The sequence below is a fragment of the Phalacrocorax carbo genome, chromosome 2 (genome assembly GCF_963921805.1).
Source record: "Phalacrocorax carbo chromosome 2, bPhaCar2.1, whole genome shotgun sequence".
Classification (NCBI taxonomy): Eukaryota; Metazoa; Chordata; class Aves; order Suliformes; family Phalacrocoracidae; genus Phalacrocorax; species Phalacrocorax carbo.
In genome coordinates, this window is record NC_087514.1 from 54,103,692 (window position 1) to 54,120,201 (window position 16,510).

Genomic DNA, 16,510 nt, shown 5'->3' on the forward strand with positions numbered 1-16,510 from the left:
CCCACCCACCCCGCTCTTCCCCAGGGGCCCGGCCCTCTCTCCGACGTCCCCTTCCAATGTGAAAAACACGCAGGACGGCGGCCGGCGACCGGCTCGGGCAGGGGGACGGTGAGCGGGGGCTGCCCCCGGGGGGCCCCACTCATGGCGGCCGGGCGCCATGTGGGGTCGGCGGCTGCCCCTCCGCCTGCGCGCTGAACCGCTCCTCCCCGGCCGGGGGGCTAGAGTGGGGCGGGGGGCCGGCAGCCTCCGAGGCCGGGGCCGGGCGGGGTCGGAGGGGAGCGGCGCCTCGGCCGGAGGGGGGTGCGGAGCCGCCGTGGAGGGCGGAAACGGGGTGGGGGGGACTTGCGTCAGTGAGGGAGCTGGGAGCGGGCGAGGGCGGGCGGGACGGACGGAGGGACAGACGGACGGAGGCAGCCCGCGGAGAGGCACCGGCCCTCCCCGCTCGCCCCGTTTCCCCCCTCCATGGAGCTGTGCCCGGGGCCCGCGGCGCCCTCGGGCTGGGCGCTGCCGCTGCTCCTCGCCCTGGGCGCCGGGCTCAGCCACGCCACCCCGCACCTGCGGTACACTCGACCGGGCTCCCGCAGCAAGTGAGTACCGCCCGCCCCGGAGGGGGTTGCGGGAGCCGCTGCCGGCGGCGGGGCGAGCCGGGGCGGGCTGCGGGTGTCGGGGGTGCCAGGGCGGGCGGGCCGCCTCATGCCCTGTCCCTGACGGGCGTCGTCTTTCCATCCCTCCTCAGGAACTGGTGCGCCTACATAGTGAACAAGAACGTGAGCTGCTCGGTGCTGGACGGGACGGAGAGCTACGTTCAGGCCCAGTACAGATGCGCCTGGAACCAGTTCCCCTGCCAGCCCACCCCGGTGTAAGTAGCCGAGGAGGCGACCTCGGGAGGGAAAGCCCTTGGCCAGCCCACTGTCAAGCCCCAGTGGAGAAGTGGTGGCCACAGCTGCGCGCGGGTCGTTCCCGGCACCCCAAAAAGCATACAGCCAGGGCGGGAGGGCGTACTGCCTTGTGCTCCCCATCACGCCCCGAACAAAGCGCGCTCTCTTATTGCAAACATAAGGCTGCCGAAGCTAATTAGAGCCAGATTGAGTGTGTTGTTGGTCCGTACAGCCAGTCTGCTGCGCGCAGTGGAAAGGGAGCTGCACTGGCACACCTCGTCACGCCGCTCGGCACAGCGTGCTGGGGCTTGCGGGGAGGCGGTAAGCACGCAGGCCGCTTTCCACGGGCGGCAGGAGCACCAGCACCTGCTGGGAACGCACCTACGCACCGTGGACCAGATTTGCCAGGGTGCAGCGGCGCTCAAAACCGGTTTTATGATTGCTGCGTGTTGCTGGATCGGTGCGTAACAGCAAGGGAGAGCCAGGAACGTGAGCCAGCATATTTCGAGTCTGTGTATCCCTGTCAGTTGTCCAGCAAGGAGAGCAGCCAGTGCAGAGATTTTTACAGGGGGTAATACAAAGTTACTTGTTTGATTTTAAGCTTCATGCTATGGAGTGTGACCACATGGTAGTCCGTAGAGCGACCACCTACAGCACGGTGTGCTGTAACAAGGCTGTGTGAGACCTCAGGTACAGCAGGAGTCAGGCAACAGTTGTATCTCACTTCTGGCTAAACTCAGGCAAATCCCCTTTCCTCAGTTTCCGCACTTGAAAAACAGTAATATTTGCACGCTTCTGTTTGAAAGCTGTAGGTGATAAGCGCACTGTGAAACCATTTCACCTCCCCCAGAAGCTGGTGGAAGGACACCCATAGATTTTTGTGGGATTAGGGTCAGAGTTGGACTGAGGTGGTAGTGAGGATTCTTTTACAACAAAGAATGACTAGTTTTTATTTTGACATGAAATGGTAAGGATGAGACTGATGCTGCTATGTCTTGGGTGCTACTGAAGTAGACTGTGGACATCGATGGCGCTGCCACCCTGGGGTCTGTGACAATAGGTGTTGGGCGTTTGGCATTCAAATGCACCATTTTCTGTTTGTTTGGATTGTTATTTTTGTTTTAAAAAAAAAGCTTTTCGCTATTGGAATATATAAACACTGGATTTTGAGGGAAATAGCAAAGGCAGCAGACAGCTGAATAACACCATCTTGTGTAATTTCCCTTGTTTCTCTTTGGAGTGTTCAACTGGCCATTTTGGCCTTCTGAGTTTACGGGCTGTGTAATGGGTTGTGCCCTCTGTTGTGCGGAGTCTTGGTAGTGGAGATATGGAGGAGTGGGAGAGGGTTGAAACTGAGCTCTTTGAACACATAAATCACTAAGCATTAAGCTAAGGAATTTCAGAGGTGGTAAATTAGGATTTTCTTGGACTATCTGATAGTAGATAATGAAGACAGTGCAAGGGCATTGCTTCTAGCTCAGGAAATTCCTGAACCAAGAATTGCTTGAGTGGGTGAGATCTTTGGCAGGAGTTAGAAGGGAAAGCCCAGCTTGAGCAGGGGGGCTGGACTGGATGACCTCCAGAAGTCCCATCCCTTCTAGATTACTCTGTGGTTCTGTGAAATGGCATTGTCTGTTCTTGTGCCTCTCCCAAACATCTGGAGTTGGCTGCTGGCAGAGAGAGAACATGGGGCTAAACAGACATTTGGTCTTGCCTGCTGTGGCCAGTCTCATGGGGTTTTTTTGTTCTTTTGAGAATGGAATTAGATACATAAGCCTTTGTTTCCTCAATTTGGCTTTCTTTGGTGAACATCACTGTTATTTTCTTCATAACTGTAATGAAAACTCAAAATAATTCCTTATTCTTAATGTAAAATATTTTAAGTACCTATCACAGCACTAGCCGATTAACACTGAAAGCATCTGGAATATCAAGATATTGAAATGTTATTGTGTTCAAAACTCTCTGTTTGTAGGCTATGACTTCTATTTTTCTTTCTGTAGCTAGTATACAGATTCTCTTAGAGGCAAAGTAATAAAGGAACTAATCCAAAGCGTTTGAAATACATGGTTCAAATCCTGCAAACCCTGTGAACAGGAGGAACTTCATTCCTGTGAAAAGTATTGTTTAATTCAGTAGGAGTAGTGGTCTGAATAACAAAGTGTGTTTATATACGTTTGTTAGCTAATGTTGACAAAAATAGGACAGGAAAGAGCTATAAAAGCAACAAAGAAATGACTGTGAGGACTTTTCTGGAATTATTCTCCTTTTTCCTTTATACACTTACATAGAGAAGATAAAAATGAACTAAATAGTAGATATTCATTGGAATAAACTACAGTCCCTGTGTAGCCCTCTTCTCATACGCATGGTTCATCTTAGAGCTCATTCTGCTGCAGACAGTAGGGACAGTGAGATCCAAATCAAACAAAGAGTTTGTTAACTGTATCATAGATGTATGGGTTTTATTAGTGCTTAAGTACTATTAGGGATTTTTTATCAGTCAGTGGATTTACTGTTGGTTTAAATTAGTTTAAGACTAGGTTTAAAGAGCCCTTCTAGTGTTTAGGTACAGTCTAGGTTATGCATAACAATTACTTAAATTAAAAAGCTCACTGCATTTTGTACGGGAGTGTTTTACTGCCTTAAACATACACTGTACTCCTGAATTCTACGTGTTCTTCACATACAAGAGAATATATATTGCAGATATGGATTATAGTCAGCACTGGTTTAAAAAAATTTTTTATTTTTTTTAGAAATAGAAAGCTCTGGTAATTAAGCCTAAAAATGATATGCATGCATGAACCTTTTTTATCTACCCTTTAGGCTGATTAAAGTATCATTTGTTTGAAAAAAAAACCCAAAAAATCTCAAACCCAAACCAGTGTTGGAATGACTGCACTTCAAGGAGTGTTAACTGTAATTTCAGTTTGGCTACAGGGTTTATTTCCTGAAGTGTTAAGTTGATATTCAGGAAATTATTACACTTCATTGTTTAAGTGTTTTATAGGTATTTGGGCTTGATAGTGCATTTTCCTACTGAAAAGTTAGTGAATGCTTTGGCTGATTAAGGTGTCAAGGATAAATGTGAGTTGAAGTGTGGCTGCTTAAGAGATAGGAAGAGAGGGAGTAGAAAGAAAAAGCAGGCGGACCCTTTGAAGTATGTTCCCTTTGAAGTATGGGGAGATCCTGATTTATTTTTCGTAAAACTGTGACTAGCAAAGGAGGGAGGAACTTTGCTATTAGTGGGTCACTGGACTGAAAGACACTTATACAAAAATATTAGTGTGTTTACCCCCTAAAAAGAATTTGTATGTTTTGAAATCTAATATTACTTCGTAAATAACTGACCCCTCCCCACTTCTTTTGTTGTGAATTTCCTTTCCTAGCTTTCTTATGAACGGTTTAGTAACTTAATTAGCATTATTCGCAATTTGTAAGTAATAGTGTTGTCTGATTCTAAAAGAAAAATGTATTGCCCTTCTGGATAGATCCTACACACTCCTTAGGGTTGTGGCTTCTCTTGGACATCCTCTGGTCAATGCCACCACTTCGGGGTAGGATGTTGTTATACCAGTTGTCTGTTTTGGTTCTTGTGCTGTAGAGTGTGTTTGGACACTTGGCTGTACCATAGGTGCTCCAGTTTATGGTCCAGCATTTTTGGGCAAAGCTGCTTTCACTAGTAAGGTTTTAATTTTAAAGCGTGCAGTGAACTGAAGTGGCTGAAGCAGAGGGATGTTTCCTGGCTTTCCATATTTGATATGGAACTGGTAAATGGGACTTCCTCATACAAGGTAGTAAACCAAATAGAAAAAAACTTAGATTGGGAAGAACCTGTGGAGCTCATGTAATCCCCCCATAGCCCCCAGCTAACAGCAGAGGCTGCTTAGGGACTTGAAGAAAGAACATTTTATCACATCCCCTAATTCAAGTACCAGCCCCCATTAATTCTGCTCATGTGAGTAAAGATACTTGTGTGCTCAAGTGTGTAATGAGTTGGGTCACCTGTCCTTAGCTTGTGGGGAGTGGATTTCATGAGTTGGTGTGAGCTTCTGATCTTAACATTAATGTTAAATGCAAAATAAGCAAATCCATTATTTCACTAGATTGTGCACACATAGAAAATGGTCAAGAAAATGATGAATGAATGAATAGCTAAATTAACAAGCCTCTCCAAATCTCTCATTGAGCAATATTTTCCAAGTTCTTGTCATTTAATACTTTCAAATATCCGTAAATAAGCCCACTGCCAAACTAATCACAGTTTTCATCATTGCCAAGAGGAAGACTGAGGCAAAAGACTGAAGTAACTTTAGAGACTGTTACTGCCAGTTTTCTGCAACCATAAATATCAGGATAGATGACTATATTTATGAGTAACACACCGCTTTTAATAAGCAGTATTCAGTGTTTATTAATATTGGGTAAAAGTGGAAATCTTATTACTGAAAAACAGCATATCAAACTTCCAATTCAAGTTAAATGGCTTCATCAATTTACCATTTTCTGGCAACCCCAGAACGACTGAGGTGGAGCACATCAGCCCCAGTCTAGGAACATGTAGGAAATCCACATGTAGTTTTTAGCCCTTCGACAGACCCAGTGTAGTTTTCTCTGAGACCATTCAGTTGCTAGAAATTAAGCATACAGACCAGTGTCAGAGTGCTCAGCACCAGGCAGGATCAAACCTAAGATACACAAGTCAGTGCAGATCCGAGCCTGTTTGCCACTGGCTTCTAGCAATGCATATCTCATAAGAAAAACTTTCAGGATGCACAAAAACTTGAAGGGAAAGTGAGGGCTGTTTAATGTTTCCCCTCCAAATATGTAGAAAGGTCTTCAGGATTTTTTTTTCCTGCTCAGTGTATTTTGTATGAAGCAGAATTTCTTTGTACAGGCTCCAGCTAGCTGACTACACAGGGAGGTTAGCCTAAGGGGTTGTGCATTGAAAACGGTAAGGAAACTTTAAAAACTTCAGAATGTACTTCAGTTTCCTGGAGTGCTTGTTTGAAAATCTTTGAGTGCCTGCTGGGTGTGGTAAAGTTTCCTGGCTGTCTCCCTGAGCTTGAAATTGTTCATCTCTGCCTCCCCTCCATGCACTGAACGCAACAGAGTCTTTCTTCTCTGTGAGCTGGACAGGGAATTTTCATTTCGCACATCATTCGAGTTTGTTGCAATAATCAAAAAAAAATCACAAAGTGCTCCTCAGTTCACCTTAATGTAAATAATTTAGAGTATTTATGCTTTTCTGGTTTGAGAAATGTGTGACCTGGAGGTCTGGGGCCTCTTTTGTTAAGCACCAAACTGTTTTCAAAACAACAAATAGTTAATTTTAGGGAGCTGCTGACATGTTTAAGGCCTATTTTGTCATAAGTCACCCAAATAACCAGGGAACATTCTGCACCATTAGAAAGTGAGCAATGCCAGTTTTACACATTGCAGATCATTACTCCCATCTGACTTCTCTTTTGCATTCATATATCATCTTTTCTCTCCCCTATGGTTCACTTTTGATCTGGTGTCTTGAAAAGTTCTCAGTTCTCGAAACAATGCTGCTTTTTATTCTCAAAGTTGGAGTCCCAGCTGATCCCACAGGTAGCTCTTGCATTCATGAAAGTATTGGCTATCTATTCTATCTGTGTTATGTTTTCAAATAACCTGTCAACAGGAGCTCTTTCTTGGAATGACCCTAGAAAGAAGCTTATTTCATGGGCAGAGAAGCAGAAGAGCTACTACTAGAATTCAGTTTCTCAGGCAGCTTTATCAGGGGCAGTGCTTTACATCCTCACTTAACCTTTCCACTGGTGTAAGATGGGAAACTTGGTCCCTGCTGCTGGGCAAGGCAGGTGCGAATGTCGTTAATGCATAACCTGTTGCAAAGTCACACCTATTCCGTGACTGATAGACCACACCACAGTGCTGCTCTACAAATTTTTTTCTGAAATCCTTTTGAAAGGACTGCATTTTCAGGGTTCTCCTAACCCATTTTATTTAGTGGATTTTTTGGTAGCTTACTGTTGCTCTGTCAGCATGTGGTTGACTGGTACAGGTTTATCTTGCAACAAAATGGAAGGAAGGAACCATGTAAGGTAATTCAAGATTGTCAATCCCAAGAACGAAGTTCTGCTTTTAGTCTTGCCATAGACTGACTGTGTCTGTAAGTTACTTAAATGGATCCTGTGTCTTGTTTTCTCTGCTCACAAGAAGAGGATGCCTAGCTAGCTTTCAGGAGTGGTAATTCATGAACATTAAGAGTATTAAAACTTTAAACCTGAAACTTTTTTGTTTTACATTTCCTACTGGACTTCAGTGGTCAGCTTTTAAAAAAATAAATCCTTGGGAGCTAAGAGAGAGAGAGTTAGACAGATAAATAGATATGTGTGTGTGTATGAGGGGAGAGAGGGAGAGAGATACATGCACACCCCAACTGGAAAGAACTAGTACAAGACATGGGGGCGTGTTTCAGACTGTGCAGTCCCTTGGTTGTTTCTTCCCAAGAAGAATCATTTCTCTCCCAGGAGAGAAAATTGTATTTTGAATCTTAGTTTTCTGGATAGAAGAATTCTAACTGAGATGAGTGGCATCAAAATTCACTGTGTAAGTAATGAACAATGGCACTTCTGGAGATTTTGAATGGAGCTACAAATGAAGTCCTACGGCGTTGTCTGAGAAGCGTTGAGCATTTTTGTCTTCTACCAGTTCCTGTAATCTTCTGCCACTCTTATTGGAAAAAAAAAACCGAACTCTGCAGTAAAATTAATCCAGATTCTCTCAGAGGTGTAGAATTAACGTTCAGCAGTAAAGATGACTGTGTGAGAGAGACCAGGCCATAGTGCGCTCATTTGGGCACCATGATTCTCTGCTCCTTCCTTAGTATCAGTAGATGAGGGGACAGTGTTCTTTAGGGGTAAAGGAAAGCAACTGTTCTCCCTCCATTCTGAAGCCTGATATGCTGGGGATGTAGTAGGAGGGAGAAATACAAGTCACCTGTGCCAGATCCCTGCCCCCTGGCAGTTTCTTCCAGATGGAAGGCAATCTCTGCTCCCATCATGCTTCCCAGGTGATGTGAATCCACAGAATAAACAATAAACACTAGAAAAAGTACTTACTCTCTAATGCTCTTTACTGTTTCATGACACATTTAGTAAAATTAGAGTGCTTTCATAGTCTGATATTAAAGCACTCTTTGCAGCAACCTGGATGGGTGATTTCTTGGTTGTGTACACAGCAGGCAGTTGTGTTCCTGCAGATGCATAGTGCTTTGACTTGTTCTCTTGCTTTCCTTCAGTGTCAGTCACTGTTAACACTCACAGCCAGTACCAGTTTTTTAATTCAGGATTTAGCTCAGAATAGATCTGGTGCAAATGTTGGCCATGCTATACGTTAGTGCAAACTTTATTAGAAGTGCCCTTATGTGTGTGAGCCCAGAGAAGCTGAGCCTCCTCAGTAATACGTACAGTGGGGGTCGTCAGAACTTTATGTATTCCACAGGGGTGCCTCAAAATTGTGCTTTTTCCCAGTGCAAACAATTTTGAAACACTCTGTGCTTGCTTTTGATAATGTATATTAGGACCTGATCATTATGTTGTATAAAGACCTGACCGTGGCTTTTCAGGAACTTCAATTGAGATGGCTGTGACTGGGCCAGGCATTGAGCTAGCTGGTAAAGTCAGTGGCAGCTTTTTTGAAGTAAAAGTAATTCTCCAGACCCCAAGGCCTGCAAACACATGTACTGACCTTCTTTATATAAATTTTGGAAGGCAGAAATGCTAGCTAAAGGAAGAGTAGCAGTGGAAAGATGAGGCTATAAGTCCATCTGTAAGAAGCAGCTTAGTGTCTCTAATGCCAGATCAAAATGAAGAACTATTTTGGCGTTCACTAGAATCCTTTTTAAATAGATTTTTGCTGCAGCATATAATAGGGATTTATTACCGACTGCACAGCTTGCTTTCACTGATCACCTAGACTTCTGTAGGCTAATCTGGTACTGTCAAAACATCTTTTCATTGCTTCCCGTAAATGCCTTAGGATATAAATTCTTAGTAAAGGCATGTTTTTCTCAAATTTAACTCATCAGTGGGCTGGAACACAAGCTAGCTGCCAACGCTGCCATGTAGTAGCAAGGTTATAAAAGAACAAAATCCAGAGGTGGGATTCGACTCACCCTAATTTCAGTTGTCTGCCATATAGAGGGATGAATGTGAGTATGGGAGCTTAGACACCTGCAGTAGTGGTGACTCAAATGCAAGTCAATGGTGTCCAGCATGCTCTTTAGGTAATCAGATGTAAATAATGACTTTAGGACGAGATTCAGCCCTGTTTGGACTCTATTGGCTATATCAACTATATTTCTGTTGGCCATGATGGAAATACAGAAAACTAGTGCTTGTCCATACCTACACAGTAGGCACCTGAAGTTCAGGTGTGCTGAAATTCACTGTTACAGATAACAGCTAAAAGTCTCTGTGATTTCAGTGGAACTAGGATTTCTGCCTCCATTTGTAGGGGTTGCAATTAGGCCTGCACTCTTGGGAAGCAGAAAACTTGGGATCAACTGGTTCTAGTTCAGTAATTGTGTAGTATAAATGGCCAGCTTAGGTGTATTTACAGTGGAAGCCTTTTGCAGCCTACAAAATAAAAAAATGCTTCGTCAAAATGTGATTGCATTTAATTATATCTTCTAGGCAGTATTTTTAGGGGGTGTCTGTGTGCTGCTTCAGCACTCCCATTGCAATACATAGGAGATTTGGATGACTGGAACATGCAAGAACAGACGATATAAGCTATGAAGAATGGATCTACAGTCAATAAAAGCATTAAATAGTGAAGATGTGTTATCTTCTATTCAATAAGACTGTGATTTGCAGGCTGCTAAAATTATGGGACCTATTCCAATGACTACAGAATTTTGGACCAACCTTGAAGTTTTGTGCTCAGAATAAACATTTTATACACTGCTTATGTAGAAACATATGCTGATTCTGCAGTCCCTTCCTCACAGGGAGGATGTGGTGGCACTTATCTTCTTGCATTTCCCAAAAGGCTGAATGTTAGTATCTAGTTACAGGACTGAGCCATATGTTTTCCCACCAATTTCGTCCAAATGTTTCTGATTTGTTTTATCACTATTAGGTGACATTCCAAATATCAGTGCTAACTGCTTCCTTCTGTGGTTCAGCACCATGAGAAAATTATTGCTCATTCCCTAGTCGAAATGTCTAGCATTTGCAGCAAACATGTATTTTTAATTAAGCATTTTCCCAAGAAAATAATTTTCTCTCAAAGAGGAGGAATATTTGAATGCTATTGCCACACTGTACAACTTTATTTCAGCTGTGAAATACTTAGATATTAAAAGTGGAGGATTTGCATTAGCATTCTGAGTATGTTTTCTCATTTGATCAGCATGTTGAATTCATGGTGAAGGCAGTAGGCGTTGGTAGTTATAAGCCCGTTGTGGAAAGACTCCTATAAAACAGCTGTTCTTATTTTCTCTGTTGCAAGGAAAGATAAGACACTGTTGAACCCTTTCTAAAAGAATTATTGTAGTATTTAGCGCAAATCACCAAAAGGATGTGACCATCATCTTGGGCTGGAAGACCACAAGAGGTTGGGGTGACTAGGTACGATAAATGCTGGTGTATTATATGTCACTTAACCACGTAAGAATTTTTTTTTAATATCTTTGAGACTCTTGTAAAAATAATTGTGTTTATTAACACTTACTTGAATAGCAGAAATCCAAGTCAACTGGAGGAAGATTTAATGTTGCGCTATTCTTTAATTGCATTCCAGCATATGCAGGCATTAAAGCGGAGCCTCAATTCTTTAAGATACTTATGAAACTTTTGTGAACCCTTTTGACCAAATTGCCTCACTAGGTAACTGTGCAAAGATTCATACCTACAAGATAAAAGATGTGAAACTTGGGCATATTATGTTCTGACAATGCAACTCTACCCAGCTGCTTGGAGAAGCAGCATTTCATCTCTCTGGCTACACTGAGTGCATTTTGCATGTTTTGTATGTTTGAGTTTGTATGTTTGCTGTGACTGTGAGTGAGCAATTGGATTCAGAATACTGCAAATGTAAATAAAGACATGTCTGATCTGTGTATTCTAGTAGCTCCCAGTCCTATGTCATTAAAATATGTGGAACCACAAATTATTCTCAGGATGCAGTCTCTAGCAGAAGGTTATGGTTTGTTTTGTTAGAACCGTAACCAAGAATATAATTGTGTTCAGTGCTGTTAGACTGTTGTGTCCTGGCAAAATCCTGGAAGTCTCCAGCTCCTCCACTGAAATCCACTGAGTGAGCAAAGTTCTGGCTTTAAAAAACTTGTTGTGTGGTTGAGAATCTCCCTTGGGCTGGCTGTGTGCTGGTGACTGGCATTTATCAGGGCATCTGGACAGTGCTGGCAGAGTGACACCATTCCTTGCATGGGCAACTTTAACAACTGTGTATGAAGCGTATAATGGGTAGAGAAGCTGCAGCAATGAAGCTGAGGTTTTTAAGAAACTTCCATGTGACTGCATTCAAATTAGAAAAGCGTTAGGTTAAGTTCCTATTTCCTAGCCTTACACGACTAGCCTTGCTGAAGTAAATGGGACTAGCGGTGTGATTCATTCAGCTGGACTGGCACTGTAGAGGAGCAATAGTACTTGGTAAGTGAATCCCAGTATAATTTCTGACCTATCCTTGAGTGTAGCCAGGTTGTTACCATAGTTCAAGATGTAAAACATGAAAGCTGTTCTACATACAGATTTTGAAGCTTTTTGATACTACCTTATTTTTGCTCTAGGAGAATTGTAGTTTAGTATTCAGGTTACTCTGTATTTGATGTACCATAGCTGAAATCAAAACAGATCCAATTTGTGTATTTGCTTGAGCTCTCAGACTTGCAAGAATTTGTAAGGAATGGAATGCTGTGACATTGTAAAAGTGTAGGTACAGTGTTTATATTTCATAATTTAGAATGGGAGGATTCTTCTGCATTTCAAATAATTTTTGTATTAAACCATATTAAAACATTTTATGCCCATTAGGATCATGAAACTATAAAATATAAAAGCGAGAATGTCAAATATGCTTATTTTTTATTTTTAAGATGGTGTTTGAAAAAATTTTATAATTTGCCCATATGAAAAATACTGCTTGGTTTCTTTATTTATATTCTTCTTTTGTATTTGGTTGTGTCCTGTGATTTGTCTGAATAGTGAAGTCATCTGAAGGTGTCGACATTGATGAACATGACTACAGAGAAGGTATACAAAGAGAAACTTGTCAAAAATATGACGGGAATGGCAGAAACGGTACAAGGAAAACCATTGTTCTGTAATTTGAGCAAAGTAGTGCACAATTTGTATGAAGGTGGTTCTTACTCCTTCTATAAAATTTGTTTCAGATGTATTCTTAAAACTGTTAGAGAAGTGTAATGATGTTTGAAGATAAACAAAATACTCTAATTTTCAGAAAGGAGTTCAGCCCTGAAACTAGAGAGGAACACACACAAAGTTTGGAACCGTTAAGTGTTTTATGGAAATCAGAGAAAAGTATGTAGGACCATTTCCGGCATGTGAAAATTGATCTGGAAGTTCAAAGTTTGCGTTTCAGTAATGTGGTGGTTGTGAGAGAGGGTGTAATGACTCTCAAAACCACTTCAAAACACTAAAGCATCTAGCTAATCCTGTCACTCCTCTGACTCTGGCAGCTAGTTGGAAGGAAAGGAATCAAACCCAAATTACCTATACAAGATGTGGTTTAATACTTTAGATAAAGGAGAAGGAAGAGGAAGTTTCTGGGTGGCCGGGTTGTTGTCCTTCCCAGTGGTGCCCTCTACATTGCACTCCTCTATTTAAGTTTTAAAGCACTTGACCTTGAGGGTGTCTGTACTTTACGTTTGTAAACAGGATTCAGCAGATGTTTCACTGAAAATTCTAAAAGAAATGATGAGCTGGAGTGCAGTCTGCAGCTGTTTCATATATGCTGTTGCGAAGGTAAAAAAGGGCTGGAAACCCACTCTGAGTTTACGTGCTCCAAGTCAGAATCTGAAAAGCTGATAGCCACAGCAAACCACTGCAGTTATAATTAGCTAACAGCCAGTGTTACAGCCTAGACTGCCCCTGCCTTCCCATGAAGATTCACAGGAGAAGGGAATCCAGAGAGACCTACTGGAATAAACTACTCTTTGGCCCCAAAATAGTTGGGGAAAAAAAATGATGTTGTCTCTAGTCAAAGTAACTTTTTCCCCTTAAATGAGAAGTCATAGGTAAAGCAATAATGTACAAGAATACTGAGCATTTCCCAAGTGCAAGAATTAGAATATATCGTGGCAGAATTGAGAAAGATATGGTTGGAAGAGAAAAAAATTAATAATTAGTAGTTAACATTTCGACACACCACCCGCCCCAAGTTTGCTAAGCAACTTACCAAAAAGGGACAGCAAATGGCTATCAGATGTGGAATGTTGTATTAAGATTACATCTCTGAAGGTGAAAGATGCTGAATAAAAAAACAATACAGAATTATTTCAGCAATTACTTGCATGCAGGGCAGGAGAAGCTTTGAAAAGTAACAGTTAAACTCTTACTCTGTGACTTTCCATAGAAACTCTTTCACAGACAGTGTAAGATTTAACGCTTTCCATTTGCTAGCTGATTAGTGATTATTTTTAAACAATAAGGAATTTTGCATGTTAATACAAGACAAAGTTTAATGAAACATGTAGTTGATTGTGTGTGATAAGCGTGGCTGCTTCTGGTGCCCATTCTGTACTGTGTTCTCTGTGTCCCAAAATACACTCCTTATGAGCCCAGCCAGGCTATGAGTGAAATATGCCGCAGAGCTCCTCTTGAGTCCTTCGCTGCTGTCCTGAATTTATTCTGCTGGTATTACTACTTCAGGGTCACCTCAGCTGTGAAGTGAGCCTGTTGTTCTTTAATGGATGCAAACTGTTCTAGTCTGAAATAATCATAAGAAAAAAAGATCTGAAAATGCCGTAGGGAAGTTAGTAGTGTGATACTAGTTTTAGTCAGAGAAAGGAATTCACTTGAGAAATTGGGGTAATTTTTTTGTTTCTTTGTGTTCCAAGTATACAAATTTATAGACCTCAGGTAGCAAATCCCTGTTTTACTTATTTTCCTCATCTCTCAACTGGAAGTCATTTGTACCTTAAATTGATTTAGTTTTTATAAAATAGCACAGCCTCTGCTTATGGTCTGGTGGGATACCATAGTGCCTGACCACAGCTGAACATGTGGTACATGTACTGGGGAAAAGTTACAAAAGAAGTCTATGGTTAAAGAAGGTTGTACAAGCAGTATCAACCCATCATTTATTAACTTTTAAGTGATTAATGGGGAAACTTAAGGTTGTATGTACATAACGTGTGCATAGGTTTGTCTGCAAGACTCTCCTCAACATAACTAGTGAAGTAGGAAAGAGTTGATTCCTTCATTGATTGTAGCCTTTCATCTGACTCCTTCTTTCATGTCCTTATCTGACTCATGCTTTCAGCCTTTGTCCTTCCCTGGAATACTCCTCCTAGCTTTGACTGCTCTGTACATACAGATTCCGAGGAATGGTTTAAGTGGAGACTGTGGAAAGACAAGTGGGAGAAAGCAGGCAGAGACATTTTTTGATGTCCAAAAGAGTTGCTGCCAGAGCAGCCCTGTGGGTGGGTTTGCAATGAAAAGCAGTTAGAGGAAAAAGGTTTTGGATTTATAGAGTTAATACACTGGTGGTCACTGTTAGTCTCAGCGGAGTCTGATGAGTTGAACCTTCACTTCCCACAATATCTTGTCCCTCTGCTTATACATGAAAGCTTCTGTTCTCTGGCCGTATTTGCTCTCCCTGACATGACTGTGTTTAGTAGAAGTAACCTAGGCAGAATTATTTGTTCATGTGAGGTTTGAAGGAGAAAATGAATCAGGTGAAAGTAATTGATTTTCACTAGGAAAAAAAAAACCAAAACCAAAAACCAAACAGCCCTGTTTTAGCTTTAATCTAAATAGCAGATTAGGTTATGGATTGTTTAAAATGCTTTCCGTTTTGGCAGATACCGAATGAGTTTCAGACCTCGGTACACAGTTGCGTATAAGACAGTAACAGAACTGGAATGGAGATGTTGTCCTGGGTACAAAGGGGAAGACTGCAGAGAAGGCCCAGCAGAAAAGCCAAGCACTGCTCGTCGTCCCACAACACCAGCAAAAGCTGTTGTCAAGAAAGGCTTGGGTAACTTTTTATTTGAATTTTGGTATGCATGATCATGTCTGGTTTCTTGTTTTAAGTATAAGAACCGTTATGGTTTCTGTTAAACTCAACTACTGGCAGGTACAACAGTCATATGGAAGACACTGCACGGTGGGAAAATAATAGCCAGGCAATAACAGTCTTGATACAGAGAATTTCCTGAAGAATAACGGAGTGGTGGCTGTAGAACACTGGCCATAAATGCCAGCTGGCTACTCAGTGTTCAGGAAAATCTTTGTGTTAAGGTTGGGTTTTTTGGTCAGAATTTACAGAGTTTTTTTGTTTTTTTTCTTCAATGGTCAGCAAACAAAGATATATTTGAGAGGAACTATTATTAAAACAATAAACTAATTATGATGATACATAATGCTCCCTAGCAGTTTCACAGTGTTTTGTTTGTTCACAGGTTTGTGGAGATTTTACAGATTTGTGTTAGATTAGCTGCCTTTATACTATGGGGTAAGGCAATGATAAGCCTTGATTTCTGAAAAAATACCTTAAAGAATGAATGATGTTTGTATAAGATACTGTCTTTTGAAAGGGTAAGAAGGAATGCTGTTACTGCAGTATTTCTGCATAAACAAAAAAAGATGAACAGATGTTTCCTTCTGAAGGACTTTTTCTCAACATCATTGGAGATTAGTATCATGTATAGTGCTTACTCAGATTTCCACTTCTGGCTTTTGTGTAGTGGAATGTATTAGGACTGAATACATGGTTTCAAACCAGCCCTATAAATCGTATACCTGCTTTAAAAATAAGCTTTTATAATATTGTTAGCCCACCTAAAGTATTATTTCCAAAAGATGATAATAAAACATGGTGATATATTTAAGTAAGTTGTACAGTGCTTATGTGTAGAGATTTTCTTTCTACTCTGGCCCTAAAAGAACTGTAATTCAAAGCAAAAATAGACTAGTGTGGATGTAATATCTACACTCTGTGTGTGCATACTTTTTTATTATTAAAGGAATTGGACACCCTGCCAGTCTTGAAGAGTACATTTGTGACTTCCTACTTTCTTTGTAATGTCATTAAGCTGAAGTCCAGTGCAAAACTAAGAAAAATTTCAATGGTGTGCCCTTCAGACCCTATCTCGTTGCTCTCCACTGTATATCCAGCATGCATAGCTTGGAACCAGTGTTAAAATTCTTTTGTCTGAAGATTTAACTGTTAACACCACTTGTCATCTGAAAAAGTTACTCTAATGCTAACAATTTGTGTGCCTATTTTTTGTCACGTTCATAGAAGTATATTTTCATCTTCACTTCTGCTTCTTAACTTTATTTACTTTTTTAATGTCTGCAATAGTAAGCTTTCACTGTGCAAAGGTCTTTGGATTATGCATTGTATAAAAGGTATCATACAAAATCCCAATT

At 41.5% G+C, this 16,510-nt stretch overlaps 1 protein-coding gene across 1 annotated transcript in view; it reads left to right on the plus strand.

Moving 5' to 3' along the window:
- The first annotated feature begins 360 nt into the window (after nt 1-360).
- Nucleotides 361-16,510, plus strand: part of EMILIN2 (elastin microfibril interfacer 2) — a 43,839-nt gene continuing 27,689 nt past the window's right edge. The window contains exons 1-3 of the mRNA XM_064442925.1: nt 361-587; nt 737-859; nt 14,938-15,113. Coding sequence (XP_064298995.1) covers nt 463-587; nt 737-859; nt 14,938-15,113 — 424 coding nt within the window. The 5' untranslated portion in view covers nt 361-462. The remainder of the gene's footprint in view (nt 588-736; nt 860-14,937; nt 15,114-16,510) is intronic.